Genomic DNA, 23,278 nt, shown 5'->3' on the forward strand with positions numbered 1-23,278 from the left:
TTTTGTGTGTTGGTTTAAAAAACAAACTGTATTCAATTACCCTAATGTCTTTCTTTATTCTTTGAAACGTGTTGGACGAAATCCTGACAAACTGTGTGGAAAAAGCATAATATCTCACTACATTGTTATAGTAAACGGTGCCAAGATCCATAAAAGAAAGAAAAAGCCTAAGTGGTTTTCTTTCATTGTCCATTTTGGTCCATGGTTTATTAGTCATCAAAGGGATAATTAACCTGGATATGAAAATTCTGTCATCATCTTTATGTCTTCAAGTTATTTTTAATATTCTCTCATTTTTGTCAATCCATTAAAAGTTCATTCATATAACCAAAACGTTTACCTGTTAAAAAACATTTTTTTTTTTTTTAAGTATTCTGTATGAATCTAGCAGTTTAATTTCAGGGTTTATGAAAAGAAACAAAAATGTCAAATGATAAACATATTTAATTTAGGCTTTTATTTATATATAGACATACAGACTGATGCACACAGAGCACATTAAATATATGGTATAAGCTCAAATATTCTTGCTAATCATGCAAGCTTGGTTAAGCTTTCATGTTTACTATATTTAATTAGATATTTGATGACATATTTGTATTACATAATTTACGCTGCTTCTGTGAATTTCTCACAGGATTATAATTATTAAAACACTGAGTAGTGGAAGCACAGCGATATATGAACACCAGAGCAGTTTCACTGACTCCAAGCTCTGGAGCTCCACACAGACAACAACACATGAAATGGTCAGTTGAGTAAAAGCCCAGTTTAAACACACATACAGCCATTTCCTCCACTTGGAGGTAAGTTTTGGATGCAAGAAGTGATGTATTTTATAGTCCCCTTGCACGGTGACAGCCCAGATGATAAAACCCAGAATCTGACCTGGATGAAGGCCATGCCACCACGCTGAAAACAAAAAGGTCATAAACAGTGGAGATCTGTTGGATCTTTTGAAGACCATTCTTCGAAGCCACACTGCCGTGGTTCTGTTCCACTGGCGTGCAAACGCTGAAGGACGACTCAATGCTTCAGTCACCCATGGACTGCCATCAGAAAACCCATCCCATGATTTTTTTCCACTGTGACTGTACCCATGGAAACCTATGCCTGCAGCATTGTTAACACATTCACTGACCTTCCAGTGTGCATAATAGTTCATCTTAAGTAGCAGCGACAGGATCCAGATCCATATTATGTTTTGACAAACGCAAGGGCTGTTTACTCTAAATGTGATTGATTTTAAGAGCTCCTTGAGAGGATATTTAATCCACACCAAAATTATAACTTGCAATATCTGTGAAGTAAGTCTCCTTAAATATGGAGCCAAAGGTGGAGTCACACTCATTTGCCTAACAGACTGCACAAAAGTGTTAAAACTGCAAAGTGGCCCTCCAAGAAGTGCAGGAAAATTAAGCGAGTAGCTTAGAAATGGTATAAGGATAGACAGATCTTGACTGCTGTTTTGAAAAGAACTAGTGATTGTTCCCTCCTGCAGATCAAGAGATAGAGAAGAAACCCTCTGTGTCATCAACATTAGAGCAGATATGGCCAGTAATAGCCTGTTAGGAATAAAACGAGAGCTCACAATAGGTTCAAATTAAGAACATTTATACAATTCATAATTTTGGAGAAATACCTGGAGTCTGGTGTCTCTTGAAGCCAGTATAACTGGTACTGGAGGTACAAGTGCCAGACAGTTTGCCAACACATCTGCAGTCCCAGTGTCCACTGATGAATATGCGTTGGGTGTAGACAATATATCAGCAGCAGGAGAAGGACGGCACTGAAGAACAGCAATAAGCTGTATGAACCCATTGTTAGAATAGCAAAGATGAATCCTCCCAGTGTCAAATAGACATACCTTACAAGAGGAGATAAATGTAATTTCATAAGTGATCTAAGAAAACGGACACAAGGATTATGTTGTCATACTGTACCTGTTGATTACTGAGAGATGTCCTTGCCTGGCTAAACAATAAAACAGAAATGCAAATGGAATGTTCACAAACTGGTAAAACAGCTGTGGGTTTCCATCACAAAATAGCCGAACGAGATCCATCACCAGCCCAGAACTCTTCTAGTAGGCTAATGTGTGTGAGTAAAAGAGATAGCCTATTATAAATATGTACAGTATGGCTGACTTATTTGAATTGCAGAGTAAATTGTGTTTCTGGATTCCAGGCGTGCATAGATAGACAGATATTCAGTATGTCACAGCTGTGTACTTATTTCCTAAATGGAATCTGAAAGAGTGCCAACCAAGTTATGAGTAAACAATCCTCTCAAACAGAATAATGGAAACACTTTTTACACACACAACAGGCAGAAAGACAGACAGACAGACAAACGGATAGAAAGACAGACAGATAGACAGGTAGACAGACAGAAAGATAAGATAGAAAGATAGACAGGTAGACAGAAAGAAAGACAGATGCAATGACAGACAGACAGATAGAAAGACAGACAGATAGAAAAACAGACAGACAGATTGAAAGCCAGACAGACAGATCGAAAGTGAGCCAGACAGACAGCTAGAAAGACAGACAGAAAGTCAGAAAGGCAGACAGACAGAAAGAGACAGAAAGACAGACGGACAGATAAAAAATACAGACAAGATAGAATGTCAGTCAGACAGACACACAGACTGAAAGAGACAGAATGTCAGTCAGACAGACACACAGACTGAAAGAGACAGAAAGACAGATAGACAGACAGACAGACAAAAAGACAGATAGAAAGACAGACAGAACGACAGACAAATAGATAGAAAGACAGACCGACAGACAGACAGATAGAAAGATAGACATATAGAAAGACAGACAGACAGACAGACAGACAGAATGAACGTCAGAGAGACAGAATGTCAGATAGGCCTATAGATAGATGTATTCCCCACACTCAAAAAAAAAAAACCATCTCCATCCACAACCCTATGTGCCTTAGATGTTCTACTGTGTATATGTAGGGAACTTCAGTATGTAATTTATCTGGTAGTGTAATGTTTATTTAATAAAGAACACGTGACTGGGACAGGAATTTACATTTGATTTGATTTTTTAAGGACTTTGCCGCCTCATTTGAGAGCACCACCGCTCACCATATATATATACTTATTATGTGTACTTATTTCCTAAATGGAATCTGAAAGAGTGCCAACCAAGTTATGAGTAAACAATCCTCTCAAACAGAATAATGAAAACTGAAAAGTGAAACTTGTATATTATATTTATTCATTACACACAGACTGATATATTTCAAATGTTTATTTCTTTTAATTTTTATGTTTACAACTGACAACTAAGGAAAATCCCAAATTCAGTATCTCAGAAAATTAGAATATTGTGAAAAGGTTCAATAGTGAAGACACCTGGTGCCACACTCTAATCAGTGAATTAACTCAAAACACCTGCAAAGCATTTAAATGGTCTCTCAGTCTAGTTCTGTAGGCTACACAATCATGGGGAAGACTGCTGAATTGACAGCTTTCCAAAAGACGACCACTGACACCTTGCAAAGGAGGGCAAGACACAAAAGATCATTTCAAAAGAGGCTGGCTGTTCACAGAGCTCTGTGTCCAAGCACATTAATAGAGAGGCGAAGGGAAGGAAAAGATGTGGTAGAAAAAAAGTGTACAAGCAATAGGGATAACCGCACCCTGGAGAGGATTGTGAAACAGAACCCATTCAAAAATGTGGGGAAGATTCACAATGAGTGGACTGCAGCTGGAGTCAGTGCTTCAAGAACCACTACACAAAGACGTATGCAGTGGAGAGGCACACAATCCATGTTGCTTGAGGTCTAGTGTAAAGTTTCCACAGTCAGTGATGGTTTGCGGTGCCATGTCATCTGCTGGTGTTTGTACACTGTGTTTTCTGAGGTCAACGCAGCCATATACCAGGAAGTTTTAGAGCACTTCATGCTTCCTGCTGCTGACCAACTTTATGGAGATGCAGATTTCATTTTCCAAAAGGGCTTGGCCTCAGCACACAGTGCCAAAGCTTCCAGTACCTGGTTTAAGGACCATGGTATCCCTGTTCTTAATTGGCCAGCAAACTTGCCAGACCTTAACCCCATAGAAAATCTATGGGGTATTGTGAAGAGTAAGATGCGATATGCCAGTTCCAAGAATGCAGAAAAGCTGAAGGCCACTATCAGAGCTACCTGGGCTCTCATAACATCTGAGCAGTGCCACAGACTGATTGACTCCATGTCACGCCGCAATGCTGCAGTAATTCAGGCAAAAGGAGCCCCAACTAAGTATTGAGTGCTGTACATGCTCATACTTTTCATTTTTATACTTTTTAGTTGGCCAAGATTTCTAAAAATCCTTTCTTTGTATTGGTCTTAAGTTATATTCTAATTTTCTGAGATACTGAATTTGTGATTTTCCTTAGTTGTCAGTTATAATCATCCAAATTAACATTTGAAATATATCAGTCTGTGTGTAATGAATGAATATAATATACAAGTTTCACTTTTTGAATGGAATTAACAAAATAAATCAACTTTCTGATGATATTCTAATTATATGACCAGCAGCTGTGTATATATATATATATATATATATATATATATATATAATATATATTAACAAGTGTGACTAAGGAAGCTCTAAACCGTGTCCCCTTCGGAACATTCAAATTACGGCGGAACCTGAGTGAGTGGGGCTTGTCTCTGCGTCAGAGAGAGTTCCCTTATCGATTGGCTGCTCCCTGTGCAACGAGGAGGCGTACGTTATAAAATAGTAACTTTTAAGGAATTTCGCAGACATTTAGTGGGTCACACGCTGTAGAGGCTGTCTGGCTGAAGGATTCTCCCGTACGATTTTCGTCAATCTCAAGTGAAGAACATGCAGAGCTGCGCTAAAGCCTGGCGTGTTGTCATCAGCAGGTTGATGAACGCTCGCGCGCCGTTTAGGAATATCAACAGTAAAGGGGATGTTTTTAATAAACTACAGCGTTTAACCGCAGACGTGTCTGCAAATGTGCGGTGTATGGGTACCTCACAAGTTTTGTGGTCTAGAAAGATTGAACGAATCCTGCCGAGACATGATGATTTTTCTGAAAGACACATTGGACCGGGTGACAAAGAAAAAAGAGAGATGCTTAATACCCTTGGACTTGAGGTAAAACATTTGAAGTTTTTATTAAATGTAATGTTTATATACTAATATGCCATATTTGAACGCTTCATGTCAGCATTTTACTCGTATTGGTAACTTTGAATCAATTTTGCAAAGAAAAACTGCAACTATTTTTTTGCGATTTTTGTTGACGACGACGCTGATGATGATGATAAAAAATAAACCAAGTAACAGTTTACACTTTTCTGTTGATTTCAGTCAATTGCTCAGCTTATAGAAAACACCATTCCCCCATCCATCCGCCTGGGAAGAAGTTTGAAAATGGACGATCCTGTGTGTGAGTTGCTCTTTTACTCCTCTCAGCAGCCGCAGACACAGGAAACACGTGTCGTTTGTTGTTATGAATTCATCATATAACGTTATTTGCAGCGACGACTCCGTATAAGACAAACTGCAAATGTCATTTCAGCGGTATTTGAAAACTGTGTCTGGAATCATATTTTAGAACACTGGAATTATTCATTCCATTTAGCATTTTTAACAATTCTATATATTTTGTTTTACGAAATATAGGGTTTTCTAACGAACAGATTCTGACAAAGGAGTCCATCTGAGCGAGAAATGTAGGTTACACGCTCTTTGTGTGCCAACAGACCTTACTGGAGTGTTTTTCTCCGTTAAGTCTTCCTTTGAACATATTTGGAGTTGTTTTTGCGGAGCCCGACGAGCAGCACCAATCTCCTGACGCCGTCAGCCGATGACAATTAGAGTGTAAAGTTCAGCGTCACACGGCCAGTTTGATCTGGTTAGCAGTAGCATTACATCTCGCGTGCGCCACTCAAAATGCAACTTTCCTTAAAGATTCAAAATTGAACGGCATTAACAATGAATAACAGGCGGACCTTTCAGTTGCATTTGCAATTATAAAGTGATAATTATTTAAAAAAAACGTACGTACTCTAGGGAAAAGGGTGTAAAACACGTTTTTAACAAGAATCTTAAAATGTAAAACACGTTTTTTGTAATATTTATGCAGATGTTTAAAGTCTCGAGCTATAGTCTTCTGACAACATTTCACCAACCCTTTCTCAAGTCACAAGACCGTTTTTCCCCCTCCCCAAACTATAGTGTGTATGGTAAGATGAGGGTTTTAAAAGGAATATTGTCATTAAATAAAGAATTTATTATAGTTAGTCTAATGCTTGACGTATGGCAGGGGTCAGTTTTCTCATCTGCTTGTGTGTGTCTTTAATGAAGCAAGCCATGCTGAAGCTGATGGGAGGGCTGGACTGGATTCTGCTGGTTCAGCTGCACAGAGCTCGGTCTGCAAATCATCACTGCTTAACAATGAGATCTCTGATCTTTCCCTTTTGTAGTTTTATTAATATTTTTTTTTATTGCTCGAAATGGTCATGTTAAAAAAAGGGTACCTTTTTAAAACCAATTTAAACACTAGGCTATACATCAAGACCTCAGACAGCTGCCTGCCTCATTCTCGTGCACACATTCAGCGTAAAACTTGTTATAATAACATCCCCCAGACATGTCAGTGTGAAGGGGGTCAGTAATGTGTATTTCTTACCCCCCTCTCTAGCTGTTTTTACTACAGCATTATCTTTGGCCTGTTCAGTTGCCGTGTTGCTAAGCTGCAGCACAATGCCTCTGGAATTCGAGTGTTTCTGTATGAACCGGCTCCAGAGCCCTCAAGCTATTAAACTACTTACCTAGCCATCAGGAAATGTCCCATATGTGCCTTACTTACCTTTTTGCTACTGTGTTAAGAATTGCAAAAACGCTTAATGCATATATTAATCAGTGAGATCGTGTGCTCTTGTATTATTCATCAGATCAATGTAGGTCATGCCGTGTGACGTTTTCCTAGGGTGTGTGTTTAAATGCCAGGTGTATTTGCCAATATGTGTAAAAGCAATTGTTTTGCACTAGCGAGTCATTTTAGAAGCTTCCTAAAAAACCAACTCCCAAGTCACTTGCGAAACAGAGGCTGAATTTAATTTGATGCAACACAAACAATAGAGGTTATTTACTGTCAAATCAGAGCAATTCTTTCATGACTATATAAATGCGAAACTACTCCGTAAGCATGTGAGCACAGTTTTATTAATCTAGGGTGTTTTATATGGAATGTAAATAATGGCGTGTATATATACACAAAACAGATATTAAAAAATACACTTTTTGCAAACATAAATTAAACTGCGCAAAAGCAATGATTTTGCAATACTTATTTTCCATGACCATATCTATTTATTTATTTGCAACGCTGCTTTTATTTTGCGTGTCAGTCTAGTTTGAGCTTGCGATACCGTTTTTTCCCTTTGTGCTTAATTTCCCTTTCATAGGTCACTTCGATGCTGCGGTGATGTCACCTGCTATGGGAACACCTTCGGTGTGACGAATGTCTGAAGCCCTATACCATCCCGCCAATCATATTGGCCAAATAGCGCTAGGCACCGCCCCACGCATGCGTACGCATCGTATACCTGGTTTCATTCCTTCAGGAAAGCGAATCATCTGTGCCCTAGAATTCATTTCGCGTTCTCCAGCGGTTTCTACGAGCAATGTTAACAACTCTTCGCGGACGCGATGAGTTTTTGAAAATGCAAGGAGCTGTCTACCAGGTACATCACGAAGGGAGACACTCATAACAGGTGCGTAGTATGTCTGGGTTTACATCACGCACACGTGGCGCTTAGCGGCCTTTCTTCCTGTCCCCATTGTGATAGCCTGTGGCTCAGAGTACTGCGCTCGAGGGTGGAAGTATTTTCCGATGTCGCCCCCGTGTCTAACCCCCGCCATGTCACTTCTGCGACTGCCGAGGCACCGCACGAGGTGATAGCTTGGGGTGACATGTGCGACATGGATTTCGAGGACAGCATAGCGCTGGAATATTCTCCACATCGCTCGCTCTCCCCTACCCTGGTGCAGAATAAGAGTTTTATTGAGCCTGTCGTCTTCTCTAACGAGGATTCACAGCCCACACCGGAGGCATGTAGTGCCATCTCCTTCGGTTGTGGACGCTATGAGGACGACGTTTTATCCACCGCGGCCTCGGGGTCTGAGGACTTCGCGGCCGACACTAGCCCTCTCCCTCCTAGCGGACAGGAGAGGCGTGTTCCTCCCTCCTACAGCGAGCTGTTGGATGTGGTTTCTCGTGCGGTGGGTAAATTGGGGCTGGATTGGGAGGTTGAGAAGGCCGAGGCCCAACCTTCCTCTAAGCTGGACGACCGTTTTTGTAACCAGTTGGACACCTGCACAGCCCCGGAGGCCTTTACCCTTTTTCCCGGATCTCCACCAAGAGGTTTTGAGGTCCTGGAAACAGCCGTTCTCGGCTCGGATTACTAACGCTGCGGCTGCGGATTTCGCCACCATTTCTGACATGGCGAACCATGGCTATGCAGCAGTGCCTCCGGTGGAAGAGACTCTCGCCGAACACCTCGTGCCTAATTCGGCCGCGGCATGGAACCCCTTCTTCCCTCTAAGGCGTGTCGAGTCACGTCTAGCCTAGTTGGGAAATCCTACATGGCCACTGGCCAGGCGGTTGCTTCGCTCCACTCTATGGCGGTCCTCCAGGCCTACCAAGCGGAGCTATTAAAGGAACTAGACGAAGGGGAGGGTATCACACCAGAGGCAGTAAAGGAATTACGGCGAGCAACGGATTTGGCGCTACGTGCTACCAAATATACCGCTCGAGCAGTTGGCCGTTCCATGGCCGGTTTGATTACGGTTGAGCGCCACCTCTGGCTTAATCTCACCGACATCAAGGAAAAGGACAAATCTTTCCTCATGGATGCCCCTGTTTCCAAGGACGGTTTGTTCAGAAAGGCTGTCACTTCAGTGGTGGAAAAATTCAGGGCAGCGAAACTGCAATCAGCCGCTTTCCGCCAGCTGATTCCCCGCAGACCCAGGGAGGTTGAACGCCGACAGGCGCCAGCGCGTTCTCGTTGAACGTCCTCTCACCGCCAGCGAGTAGCCTCTCGGGTGGAGCCTTCATCTATGGCGCCCCCTTGCAAGGACTGAGGCCCTAAGGTTTTCCCACCGGCTCACCAACGTCAGCGCAAGAGGTTAAACCTGAGTTCGACGGCTAATGCCTCTCATTCTTGAGCACCGAATAGCAGCTCCTGATCTATTTGCTGCTTGCCAGGGACTGTGCCCTCCGCTAGAGAGCGCTCTTGGACCGTTTTCGCGAATCCAACACTCTCATTGCAGTCCCCATGCTCAAACTCTGACTGTCTCGCCGCAAACAGCGCCTCGAGCAGCATTGGATCGAGCTGTAACGCCAAACGCTCCCTCAGACACTCTGCGCAATCCTGCTTTCAGAATTCGAGGGGCGATTCAAGGGTCCCGCACAGACGACCCGTTTATGACGGCTCGCACAGCCGCCGCTTTTTCGCTAGCGGCAGAGCCCAATGTTCAATCTGTTGGCCTAATTCCTGCCGTGGACACGTTTCAGGATTATAGACAACGAGATGCAACTGCTCTTACACATACACTTTCCCTGTGCACGAACGCCACAAGCTTTTCGGGCCCGGACGTTTTAACGTGTATGACACCGTTGCAGGAAACAGAAATTTTGAGACCTCTAATATTGTCTCGGGCCGCGTGGGAACGCTTGCCCGGCATTTCTCAATGGGTGTTACGCACAATTTGTCATGAATACACCATTCAGTTTCGAAGAGGCCCGCCTCCTTTCCGCGGAATTCTTTCCACGGTGGTGAAACCGATGGAAATAGCGGTGCTGCGACAGGAGATGTCAACTCTGCTGAGCAAAGGGGCTATAGAAGTACACCCCTCTCAGATGGAGTCAGGGTTTTACAGCCGTTATTATGTGGTACCAAAAAAAGACTGCGGGTTGCGGCCGATTGTGGATTTACGCCGTCTGAATCTTGCACTCAGGCTGAGCAAATTCAAGATGTTGACGGTAAAGTCTATTTTGTCTCAGATTCAACCAAACGACTGGTTTGTCACGATCGATCTGAAGGATGCATACTTTCATATCCAGATCATCAAGAGACACAGGAATTTCGTCAGATTCGCTTTAGAGGGCAAAGCGTATCATTACCGCGTTCTTCCCTTTGGCTTAGCTCTGGCTCCCCGTACTTTCTCAAAATGCATGGACGCAGCTCTGGCCCCATTGCGGCTCCAGGGTGTTCGTGTTTTAAACTACTTGGACGATTGGCTGGTGTTAGCGCAATCGCAGACTCAAGCACACTCTCATCGGGATCTTGTGCTGATTCATTTAAGCAGCCTGGGCTTACGCACAAATTTCCAGAAAAGTGTTTTAATCCCCTCTCAACGGATAACCTTTCTGGGAATAGACTTGGACTCTCGCGATGACAGCAAAGCTTTCTCTCCCGCGTGCTCAGTCGATTGCGTCATGCGTGCGGCGCTTCAAAGCGGGTCGCACAGTGACAGTGATATTGTGCCTCAGACTTTTAGGTCTAATGGCAGCGGCATTTCCCATAATTCGTCTGGGATTACTTCACATGCGCCCTTTTCAGTGGTGGACGAAAAGGAGTTCGGCTGGGAATTTGTGCTTCCCCGAGAGACTGTCAGGACAGATGCGTCTTTGACCGGCTGGGGAGCTGTTTGTCAAGGGCGCCCAGCCCGCGGAGTGTGGACAGCAGCGCAACGCAGTTGGCACATAAACAGGTTGGAATTACTGGCAGTTTTTCTGGCTCTCCAGTATTTCTCGAACCTGCTGATCGGTCGTCATGTGCTGCTCAGGTCAGACAACACAGCGGTTTTGTCATACCTGAATAATCAAGGAGGATTGCGCTCTCGCCCCCTGTGCAGGCTGGCGAGACATGTTCTTCTTTGGTCTCAGAACAAATTTCTGTCGATCCGAGCTGTTCATCTCCCCAGATGATTGAACTTCGGAGCGGATTTGCTATCCAGACAGACTCTGAAGCAAGGGGAATGGAGGTTGCACCCCCAAACGTTGAATCTCTTATGGCAGATTTTTGGAGAAGCGAGAGTGGATTTATTCGCGTCGAACATGACTATGCATTGCCCGCTATGGTTCTCCTATGCCCTCCATCGCCCCTGGGCTTAGATGCGTTAGCTCACAGCTGGACCAGGACCAGCTTGTATGCTTTTCCCCCTATTCGTTTGATCCCAGCGGTATTATGCAGAGTACGGCTGGACAGTGAAACAGCTGCTGCTGGTGGCTCCGTGGTGGCACACACAGCCGTGGTTTGCGGACCTGATCAATCTGTTAGCGGGCTCTCCATGGGAGATTCCCCTCAGACAGGATTTATTATCGCAGGCACAGGGACTGATTTGGCACCCGAGGCCAGATCTATGGAAATTGTGGCCGTGGCCTCTGAGCGGAGTGAGTTAGTATGTCCCGGTCTTTCTGTTGATACTACCGAGTATCATTAAAAAATGCGCTACACATGGCATTTTAAAAACGGGATATTTTATTTTTAGTTCGATTACGGATATTTCACGTCGTGTTCGAATGCATATTCGAATATCGAATAAAAAGTGACAGCCCTAGTTTGCTCAAGTTAAAGAAGTTGTTGACATGAACATCTGCTGTTTATTTCTCTCGATTAAAATGTGTATCGTTTCATTTGGTTAACTGCATGTGTATTAACAGTGATTGTTTAAAATCTCTTTTTTTCTTTCTATTTGTGGAGGACGTCAGTGCACAGAAGCGTTCTTTGTTCACATTAGTTCAGTAGTTACTGCTAGTTTTAATTTGAAAAAATGCAATTCACTTCATAAACTATAATTTACATCATTAAAGAGGTCTACGACTCAAGTTTCATATCAATCTCGACTTTGTTTTCCTTTTACACAACTCCTGGCACAAATTAATATATGACTGTCATTGTAAGATAAAGCTAGAGTCTTTTTGGTTTCGTTTTGTCGTGGCCATGAGTTAAATGCATAAACTAACCCGCGTGACCAGAGCAACCTGAGATTATCAGAGATTGATAAAATATTTTTATCCATCCCACAGTCCGTTGATTGTGTCTTTTATGCATTTATGTGCATATAAGGCTATTATTATTTTTAGCATTATATATAATATATCCAAGTGGATGCTGCACACTGCTGGTGGTTGAGGAGAGACCCACATGATTGTACAGCGAGTTGGGTGTACAACAATAAATTATAAAGCGCTATATAAATGCATCATTCATATAGGCTAACCGTATATAATAATTGATTATAATAATAATAAATTAATAGATATAGATAGGGAAAATAAGTACTGCAAAATCATTGCTTTTGCGCAGTTTCATTTGTTTTCAATTCTTTATTTTTGTTTGCAAAAAGCTAAATTATTTCCCTCAATACTTTAATTTTCGTTTGCAAAACTTTATTTTTTGCATGTATATATATATATATAATATATATATATATATATATATATATATAATATATATGCCATTATTTTAACTCCATAGTATTATACACTTACTGTGTTTAACGGTAACCACAGATTTCCAAATCATTCTCATCTTCGTGCTTAATGACTGCAGGTGAGAACGAAATTCTTGATTCGCTCCAAAAGATTGCTTCAAGGAACAAGATGTGGAGGTCCTATATTGGAATGGGTTATTATAACTGCTCCGTCCCACCAGTCATACAAAGAAACCTGCTAGAGAATTCGGGATGGTATGTATCTCTTGCGGTTTGAATTTCACCTTCTGCTGGCCCAAAATAAAAAAATGGACCAATGAAAAATTTTGACAAACATCAACTCATTGTTTCAATCAGGGGACTAAATATTTACAGCCACGAGTTGAAACCTTGTATATTAGTTTCTCATGGCCCGTACAGTTTTAGCCAAAAAGCGAATTGCATTTTGATTATTTTATCACATAAACTAATAGTAGCGTGCCCAGCATAAGATAAATCTTGTGACTTGGGCTGAAGGTCTTTGGTTAGGGCTTCAGTGAGTTTTTGTGTTCTCTAGGGTGACCCAGTACACCCCCTACCAGCCCGAGGTCTCTCAGGGGCGCCTGGAGAGCTTGCTCAATTATCAGACCATGGTCTGTGATATCACGGGAATGGCAGTAGCCAATGCGTCACTGCTGGATGAAGGTACTGCTGCTGCTGAGGCCATGCAGCTCTGCAACAGGTCAGTGCACTAACTGCTGGAAACATCTGTGAAGAACAGGATTCCACTGATCAAAGAGACATTTATTCTGTTAGCAAACACCTGAACCAGCTCATTCAGGTCTTTGGTGTGCAGGATGGTGTGTCCCCAGGGCTGGGAGTGATAATTAACACTCACCTTTTCATTTTCAAAGACAAAACAAAAGAAGAATTTTCTACATTGACCCACGCTGCCATCCACAGACTATTGCAGTTGTGCAAACCAGAGCCAAGTAAGTAAGGAAGTACACCAACATATAAAATAAAACGATATACATTTGTCCACCTGTCTTTCTATCTCTCTAGCTATCTATTCTTCTATACATCTCTGTCTCTCCATCTGTTTGTCTGTCATCCATATATCGATCCATCTGTCTCTTTCTTTTTATCTCTATTTTTCTATCCGTGTCTGTCTCTCTCTCTGTCTCCCTGTGTATGACTGTCTGTCTGTACATCTAATAATCTCTCTGTCCATCCTTCTATCCATCGGTCTGTGCCTCTGACCCTTTGTCTGTGTCAAACTTTTGTCCATCCGTCTTTCCTTGTGTTTGTCTGTCTCTCTAACATCTGTCTTTGTCTCTCTCTCTATCTGTCCTTCTGGCTATGTCTCAGTCTCTATCTCTATCTCTCTATCTGTCAGTATTGATTTAAAATTTGTATCCTTTAGTTACATTGGTGTGAAAACCGTTCTGAAGCTTCCTCACGAGATGGACTTCAGTGGGAAGGATGTTAGTGGGGTGCTCTTCCAGTATCCAGACACTGAGGGCAGAGTGGAAGATTTTACTGCACTTGTTGATCGGGCTCACAAGGGTGGAGTATGTACCTCTCACCTCGCTGTTATTATAAAATTCACATCTGCAGTTGCTGATACCAGTTTTTGCATATGGGTTGTTGATGTGACGTGGCATTTTCACTGTCCCACAAGATAAAAATGAATATTATTAATATTGTTGTTATTAAAAATGCAGTAAATCATTAAACATTTCTTTGTCCTACGTGGAACTGTTGTTTATAAAAGCTGCAGTTTTATTCAAATATTTTTTTTTTTTTTTTTGAGCCAACTCTTAAAATTTTCCCATGGTATGACTGTCCCAAGCATAGTTCAATAAATTACAACTTTTATAAATTAAAAAGAAAAGCATAAAATTAATACCTCCGGCATAATCTTACAAGTGTGTCTATTTTAGTAAATGACAGTAATTTTTTTTTTCATCCATATGTTTCTGAAAGCATAGGAATTGATGCATTTTGACTCTCAGGAAACCATGTCCTCTGGTGTGACACCATATCATGATTTTAAATCGGCCAATTCCAAAGAACACTTTACTTCGTTGAAGGACTCCATTCATGATCGTGTTAAAGAAAGCCCCCTGTCAAGCCCATGACATGTGCATATGGTCAGTTAAACTGTATGTTAAACTACTTAATCATGGAAAATTATGCAAATGTGTCTTGCTAACTGCTGATGACAGGTTAGCTTGGAATAGCAAAGTCATTAATTGACAGAAAATGTCCTCTGGTGGGACGCCTGTACTGTTACACCACAAGACAAAGATGTCACACCAGAGGACAAGGTCTCTTTAAAAAGCATTTAAAATAAAAAACTGGTTTAATTCATTTTTATTAATATTTTTGATCATTTTCAGTGTTTTTAAATGCAATAATTACATTAAACTATTTTCTGATGTTTTTGCAGATAACTTGTACTGTTAGAAAAAGTCATGAAAATAAGTCTAAAATCTCATCCTCGTTTAAACCGAAAGATTGAGGGAAAACAATTAGTGGAAAAGAGAGGACACGGAAATATAGACAGAAAATTAGAAGAATTGAGCGAGGGATTTTTTTTTTTTTTGGTAAATTTTTTTTTTACTATTGTTTATTTAAATTAACATTTCTTCTCCTTTGACGTTCAAAATGAAATCGAAATAATTTAACTAGAATTTCTGTCCTATGGTGTGACGTAACCACAGATCTGTTTTTATCTCAAAATATCTTAAAGAAAAAAATTTAACAGCTGAGTATTGCAATAGGGGAGATATAATCATTACAAAATTGTATAATTTTCAGCAGTTTTGAATGGATGACTGCAAATTTTGTCTTGTCAAAAGTTTCTTCAAATTGTCCAACAAGTCAGGGGAAAAATGTTTAATTATAATTTCATATTAAATGACATTAAGTGTTTAACAATTAAGAGAAATCTCTCATGACATTTATATATTAAGATTATAATTTTTTTCTCTTAATTTTTGCTATGTCTCACCATAGGACAAATTTATGGTACAGTTCAGTAAAAAATTACAATGAAAGAATTAAAGTTAGTGACCCGTTATATTTTCTCAAAGATCAGACTTCACACTACATAAAAATATGGATTTCTTCTTCAAAAATTGTCTTTTACTTTTATTCCGAATTAATGTATTCACCCCATGCCACTCCAAACCTTTTAGACTTGTATTTTTTTTTTCTGAGAAACATAAAAGGGGAAAGAACACACTGTTCTTTTTGTACTACTAAATAGTTTAGGGCTCTTAATCACTGATATGAAACCTGGTGTGTCTTCTCTTCATGGAACGTTTTAATATGGAAGTGAGATTGGGTTCACGGAGAAAAAAAAATTTAATACAGGTTTAGAATGACATGAGGGTGGGTAAATTGATAAGTGATTTTTGGGCAAAGCAAACTATACAAGTGTTCGCTTAATTGCAACAACAGAATCCTTTACTAGTTTTTGTGCACACATCTATTGCAATAGCTGATTTGGTCATGTTCAGAGCACCAGACCTGATTTTTATTGTTTTTATTTTTTCAAAGGCACTGGCTTGCTGTGCCACAGACTTGCTGGCGCTCTGTGTGTTGCGTCCTCCGGGTGAGTTTGGAGTGGACATCACCTTGGGCAGCTCTCAGCGCTTTGGGGTGCCTCTCTGCTATGGTGGGCCTCATGCTGCATTCTTTGCAGTCAAAGAAAATCTGGTTCGGATGATGCCAGGAAGGATGGTTGGAGTGACCAGGTGACTCTGTAATTTATCGACTCAAGGCTTCAGTGTACTTTGCTTCATCGGTGCTGGTATCTGCTGACAAATGCTTCGTGTTACAGAGATGCAGCGGGTAAAGAGGTTTATCGTCTGGCTCTCCAGACCAGAGAGCAGCACATCCGCAGGGACAAAGCCACCAGCAACATCTGCACTGCCCAGGTAGTGCTTCACAAATCTGAAAATACAGCGTGTATATATTTGTGAAGTTCAATGTCTGAACTCAGTGTTATTGTTTTATTTAGGCTCTTCTTGCAAACATGGCTGCCATGTATGCGTTGTATCATGGTCCTCAAGGATTGAGGCACATTGCAGAGAGAACCCATAATGCAACATTGATTCTGGCAGAGGGCAAGTTGTTCGACTCCTGTTTACTTTCTTCTTTTAAGAAGAATTTAATAACAAATTTTGTGATGCTGATTGTTTCCCATTGTTATAATAGGGCTGATAAGAGCAGGGCACAAACTCCAACATGAGAACTTCTTTGACACGCTGAAGATCAACTGTGGTGTGGCCGGAAAGGACATCTTAGAAAAAGCTATGCTGCGGGAGATCAACTTACGAGTGTACAGTGATGGCCTGGTGAGGCTTGGGAAAATGTTTAAAATAAAACAGACAGTGTTAATTTTTATGTATCGTTTTTTTTTAAATATAAACAAGTTTGCACTTTTTTAAATTTTTAGTATTATTTTACTAACGTTTATTGATGTGGTTTTAGCTTGGAGTGTCTCTGGACGAAACGGTCACCGAGAGAGACTTGGACGATCTGCTCTGGATCTTCGGCTGTGAATCCTCAGCTGTAAGTTCTTGCCTAAATCCAAAAGATTTCAATTATTCTTTAAAATCATCTAATCTCCTTGCCCCAACGAGATCTCATCTTTTTGACATTTATCAGGAGCTTATTGCTGAGAAAATGAGTGAACGAACAAAAGGATTGCTGGCAAGCCCTTTCAAGAGAACCAGCAAATTTCTTTCCCATACAGTGTTTAACAGGTTTGTCTGCCAGTTTTAATGCTAGTTGTTGTTTCTAACATATGTTTATCAATGAAACTTGCTTCAAAATCAGAAAAGTTGGCTCTTGTTCATCTACATGTATAGATATACTGAAAAACAGCACAATAATAACTTTATTATATATCTTCAATTTCAGCTATCACTCAGAGACCAATATTGTACGTTACATGAAGCGCCTGGAAAATAAGGATATTTCCCTCGTACACAGTATGATTCCTTTGGTAAGTAAAGAATCCGTTTACTTTGGCGTTTATCCACTGTAATGATTTAACATGCAAACATTAAAAGTAAACTCTGCTGTTGAATCCAGGGTTCGTGCACAATGAAGCTGAATAGTTCCTCAGAGCTCATGGTGAGTCGATATTAATCTGCTCTTTCCTTTTTATTGCTGTATCCAAAATGGTATCTCTGACATTGCCTCATTGCAACCAGTCTGATCTTTTCACCGTTTCACTGTAACCTTTCCACAACAGCCTATCACCTGGAGAGAATTTGCAAACATCCACCCTTTCGTGCCATTGGATCAGGCTGAAGGTTATCAGCAGCTCTTCAGACAGCTAGAGAGAGACCTTTGTGAGATTACAGGATATGATAAGATCTCCTTTCAACCAAATAGGCAAGTGTCCTGCCTGATATTGTTGTTACAATATCAAAAACTTGATTTATTTTAATCTGTCAACAGTGTTCTTGTAGTTGACAAGTCAAATTTCAACATGACGCATTGTTTCATTCAGGTTTCTGGTGCTGATAAGTTTTGGGGGTGTGTATGCATTTATACATTCTGCATTGTTGACACTTTAACAGGATCATTAGCATACTGTACTCTTGGACAAGGGCCTTTTGAAGCAATCTTTGAACTTTGCTGTGCTCCGGCAGAAAGGTTACATGTACATGATTTAGATTTTTTTTTCCTCTTTGTCCCATAGTGGTGCGCAGGGGGAATATGCTGGCTTGGCTGCAATCAAAGCCTATCTAAATTCCAAAGGAGAATCTCACAGAACAGTGAGTATCATCCTGCAGTTCAACACTCTGTAGCAAAGTCTCCTTTCATTTAACTTCAAGACTGTTTTACCTCGGGGCCATTTAAAAACATACGTGATCTTTGAAGTATCAAATTGACCCTTATGACTTTTCCTAATCTTAATCTAATAACAATCTGTTAATTTAACAACTATCTGTTGTTTCTTGAATGTCCTCCATAAAAAAAGTGGAAAATGGTTATGTGTTTCATACCTGAGAGAAAATAGCTGGAAAAGTGGTAAATTGTTAGTGAATAGTGGAAATAAGGTCAGCGATAAGGTTTTTTTTTTTTTTTTTTTTATCATCTTGCTAATAAGCAGATCTTAGATAGCGGATGCAGCTCTTAAACCAGCCAAGGTTCAAACTGCCATGGTTGAGGAAATAGTCATAGAAAACAACCACCCTGTTACAGGATTCATCTTAAGTGCAAGACTCCATATTTGGAGATTAAGATGTACAGTCCTTGGATGATAAGTTTGTTCATGGTGACCTATTGAAAATTGCATTGTGTCCTTAGTTCTGAATGTGTGTCATATAGTCTGTGATATTTTATTTGACATTTAAAGTTGAATTGGAGATGTTCATTTAAAATTTAATACACCCAAATGAAAAATTTGGCCTCATGCCAATTTGTATATCTCTGGAACACAAAAGGATTGATAATAAAAGTAGACCTAGCGTATGGCTCCATGAAAGTAGTCCATATGAGCTACTGTATAAAAGCCTCATGAGGAACAGACCAGAATTTGTTTTGATGAAAGTAATTGGCAGAATATCTGTAAACTCAAAAGTAAGATCACATCTTGCCAAGCTTAGTGTTTTATATATTCCCTGGGTTTCACATACAAGGGTTAAGCTTAGTTTAAGACTATAATTCATGTCTGAGAAACTTGCACTGACATTTCTTAAAATAAATTAGTGGCATTGTTTTGTCACCAGTGTACAGATGTACACCAGTAATGATTTTCGTAAGGCATGTTTATAAAAGGTACTTACCTGTCCTAATTGGACAGGTCTAATCCTGGTTTAACCTAAACTCTGTCTGTGAAACCAGGCCCTAGTGTATAACTAAGACAACAAAAAATGTTGATTGTGTGCATGTTAAACAAACATTAAAGATGAAGAATACAGTTTCTGTGCTATTAGTGTCACCATGTGAAAATACAAAGCAGTAACCATTGCAGATGCTCCTTCTCCAATGGAAAATAAATTAGATTTTCCCATGCAACGTGCCAGCTATTGTCCCACACTGGCTAAACACCCTCTGGATCAGTCCGCTACAGTAGCAATGCCCCAAACTCTTGCTATTGGTTGAGCTGATCTGAGCAGACCTCTCTAAATGTTTTGATGGTGCCTGGGAGACTCTGTTTACACATTTGGGGGAGACATAACCATGAATGGCATATTTTTGTTTGTATGCATGTATGCTTGTTTTGTCCATTTTAATCTTCTATATCAAATCTGTTGAATTTATCAGGTTTGTCTGATTCCCAAATCTGCTCATGGAACCAACCCTGCCAGCGCTCAGATGGCAGGCATGAAGGTTCAGGTGGTGGAGGTGGATAAAGATGGCAACATTGATGTGTCTCACCTGAAAGCCATGGTATGTACAATGATCTAAAATGTCACATTTTGTATCTTTTGTCAACAGGAAGCCTTTATCTTCTGTTAGAGAGCTATTTACACTGATACCCTTGTCTCTGATAACATTATCTTGTCGGTGGCAAAGTTGAAGTGTGATACTTCTGCCTCACTAGCAGCACCAAACGAAATTATAAAAATAATGACTAGGATAAAAACTTTTTTCCTGAACTCATGTCTTAACTGCCATTGATTAGGCAGACTAGTCCAAACTCTCATGTTGCTGCGGTGTAATGGTTCTCAAACGAACAGCTATGTTTTGAAAGCTCAGTGTTTATACTGTAGGTTTTGGAGGGAATCAACCTATAAATAGCTTGGTTGTAGATGGGAGAAAGTGTTTTAACATTAAAAAAAATGACATCACCTTTAAAAATGGACTTCACTGAATCAACCATGTTTTCTTGGTTTTTGTCAGGTGGACAAACATAAGGCCAACTTGGCTGCCATTATGATCACATACCCCTCCACTAATGGTGTGTTTGAGGAGAACGTGAGTGAAGTGTGTGAGCTCATCCATCAGAATGGCGGACAGGTGTACCTGGATGGTGCCAACATGAACGCACAGGTCAGACGAAGAACGAACCGTAACACTTTAGAATATGGCAAAATTAAAATCGACTAGCAATGAACAGTACATTTTACAGCATTTATTAATCTTGGTTAATGTTAACTCCTTCATTTTTACATTAACAGTTGTAGGTGCTGTACGAATGAACCATGCACCATATTTCTGAATTAATTAAAATAAATGCTAACCGGTTTAGAAACAAGAAGTTTTTCAGAGAGCTGTATTTACAGTGATGTAAGCTTTTTACATTAAGTGTGCATGTTATTATGGAGTTTTCATGTTCTTCTGATTCAGGTTGGATTATGTCGGCCAGGAGACTATGGCTCAGATGTGTCTCACCTGAATCTCCATAAAACTTTCTGCATTCCTCATGGTGGTGGCGGCCCTGGGATGGGACCAATAGGAGTGTAAGTGTTTTGAAGTGAGCAGACCTGCTGTACTGAATCTTTCAGAAAGGTTGAACTGTTGACTTTAGCTTACCATATGGCTTTTTTGACAGGAAACGGCATCTCGCTCCCTTCCTGCCCAGTCATCCAGTGGTGAGCATGCAGTCCAGTAATGCAGGAAGTTCTCTGGGCACCATCAGTGCCGCTCCCTGGGGCTCCAGCGCCATTCTGCCCATCTCATGGGCTTACATTAAGGTCAACACTCACATCTTACGTTTTGTTTATCTGAATTCAACATTCTGACCGATACTGACTAATAATTTTCAGGTTATGTCTGAGATCAGTTTCTATACTAGTTTGCCAAAACACATTAAAAATAAAACACAAATCATTTCAGACACACAACATTAAATGGTACAGTATGAACAATAGATATTCATTTTGAGGTTTGCCAAGTGAGCAAACCTCATTTGTAAAATGAAGTTTCATTTTACATTTGTTAAATTATTGGTGGATTTAAAGAGTAACTTTAAAGGAATAGTTGACCAAAGATCCAATGCAAATTGTCATTTATCACCCTCAAGTTGTTGAATTAAGCACAAAAGATGATATTGTTGATGGTAGCCACTGACTTCCATATTATGGAGAAAAAAAACCTATGGAAGTTAATGGCTACTGTCAACTGTTTGGTTATTTACATTCTTCAAAATATCTTTTGTGCTTGGGAAGATTTGTACTAAAGATTTGAAACAAATAAAGGGTGAGTTAATAATGAGAAGCTTTTCATTTTGAGTGAATTGAGTTTAGTTTAAGGCAAAGGTCATCTAAATGTAAAAATGAGAAAATATCCATTATAAAGCCAATACCAATAAAAAATAATATAATCTAATAAGGTACCAATAAATCATGCATGCCCAATTTATTCATCTAATATTTGATTTATTTTCCATTTAACAGATGATGGGTTCAAAGGGTCTTGCTCATGCTACAGAGGTGGCCATCCTTAACGCTAATTACATGGCTAAAAGACTGGAAAACCACTACAAAATTCTTTTCAGGGGCTCTAAAGGTTAGCTTTATTGAATTTAGTTTATTTTTTGGTGTTAAATTAATCGAAGTACCTCACAAACATTTATTTTGCATTTGCAGGATTCATTGCTCATGAATTTATTTTGGATGTGCGGCCTTTCAAAAAGTCGGCAAACATTGAAGCAGTTGATGTAGCTAAAAGACTGCAAGATTATGGTAAGTGGAAAAACATCTATAAAGTAAATGTTTGGCTTTAAATATGTTTGATAATTTATTGATTCACCACCATCTTTTATGACAGGGTTTCATGCACCGACCATGTCATGGCCTGTGGCTGGTACTCTGATGATCGAACCCACGGAGTCTGAGGACAAGGTCGAACTCGACCGCTTCTGTGACTCGCTGCTGGCCATCCGGCAGGAAATTGCAGACATCGAAGAGGGCCGGATGGACTCCAGGGTTAATCCTCTCAAGGTGAGCGTTTTAAAGCTTAACTTACCTTACTTGAACCCGGAACATTCCTTATCTGCAGCATCTGTGCAGCTTTAATCATGTGTATAGTAATGCACACACACTGGAAGTCTATGGAGCATAGAACTATTTGTATTCCTTGTCATTATTTTATGCCCAGAAGAATTAATAGAAGCACTTTTATTAAAAACACAAGATTCTCATTCCTGCTTTTAAACCCTTCAGCTTGTCTTTGCCCTATAGACTTTCAGTAATTGCTTTTCGGGTTTATGCATTAATCACATTAATTCTAGTACTGAACTTTTATTGAATCTGGATCTTTCTGTAGTTCCTCTAACTTGTCTTTTGATGTTTTCCAAAGATGGCTCCTCACTCACTGGCCTGTATTACCTCCACCACATGGGACAGACCTTACTCCAGAGAGTATGCTGCTTTCCCCATGGTGTGTGTCTTGCATCAGTGTAAAAATAGATAAACCTTACTAAAAGTAAATGTTTTTATTCACAGTTTTAAAATGTATCTTCAACCCTGTTATTTCAGCCTTTCGTGAGACCTGAGACCAAGTTCTGGCCCACAATTTCAAGGATCGATGACATCTACGGAGACCAACATCTCGTCTGCACATGTCCACCCATGGATGTCTACGAGTCGCCATATGAAGAAAGGGCTTCGTCATGACCTCATTACTCAATGAAATGCTTCTTCATCCAAATGAACCATTCCCATCAAATATGATCATTTATTCTTCCCTGTGATTACGGTCTCTTCGTAATGTACATGGTGCTTCATATTTCCTTTTGCATGCAATGCACAAATAGCTGGCCTTTCCTCCTCTGTTACTCTACTAAAATGATCCAAATCTGATTCAGATACTGTAATCGGCCTGTATAGAGGTTTC

General features: G+C 40.3%; 2 protein-coding genes across 3 annotated transcripts; one reads left to right on the plus strand and one right to left on the minus strand.

The window, feature by feature from the left end:
• Positions 1-458: 458 nt before the first annotated feature.
• mboat4 (membrane bound O-acyltransferase domain containing 4) lies at positions 459-6,471 on the minus strand. 2 transcript variants are annotated; one of them, XM_059547623.1, is made up of 3 exons: positions 5,745-6,471; positions 1,643-1,867; positions 459-1,565 (listed from the first exon to the last, which is right to left on the minus strand). In XM_059547623.1, the coding sequence occupies exons 2-3, from the start codon at positions 1,819-1,821 to the stop codon at positions 632-634; spliced, it is 1,113 nt and encodes a 370-aa protein (XP_059403606.1). In that variant the 5' UTR covers positions 1,822-1,867; positions 5,745-6,471; the 3' UTR covers positions 459-631. The 2 variants fall into 2 exon arrangements, with proteins under 2 accessions (XP_059403606.1, XP_059403604.1); XM_059547621.1 differs by lacking the exon at positions 5,745-6,471 and having other exon boundaries at positions 1,643-2,296.
• On the plus strand, positions 4,710-23,278 carry gldc (glycine dehydrogenase (decarboxylating)). The gene is made up of 25 exons (XM_059547624.1): positions 4,710-5,131; positions 5,348-5,426; positions 12,604-12,739; positions 13,041-13,205; positions 13,378-13,455; positions 13,890-14,037; positions 16,034-16,230; positions 16,317-16,413; positions 16,497-16,602; positions 16,694-16,833; positions 16,970-17,050; positions 17,147-17,244; positions 17,402-17,486; positions 17,576-17,617; positions 17,739-17,881; positions 18,192-18,267; positions 19,763-19,888; positions 20,342-20,491; positions 20,789-20,901; positions 20,994-21,135; positions 21,838-21,949; positions 22,030-22,125; positions 22,211-22,383; positions 22,742-22,822; positions 22,921-23,278. The coding sequence occupies exons 1-25, from the start codon at positions 4,856-4,858 to the stop codon at positions 23,056-23,058; spliced, it is 3,078 nt and encodes a 1,025-aa protein (XP_059403607.1). The 5' UTR covers positions 4,710-4,855; the 3' UTR covers positions 23,059-23,278.

This window comes from Carassius carassius, chromosome 4 (assembly GCF_963082965.1).
Source record: "Carassius carassius chromosome 4, fCarCar2.1, whole genome shotgun sequence".
Classification (NCBI taxonomy): Eukaryota; Metazoa; Chordata; class Actinopteri; order Cypriniformes; family Cyprinidae; genus Carassius; species Carassius carassius.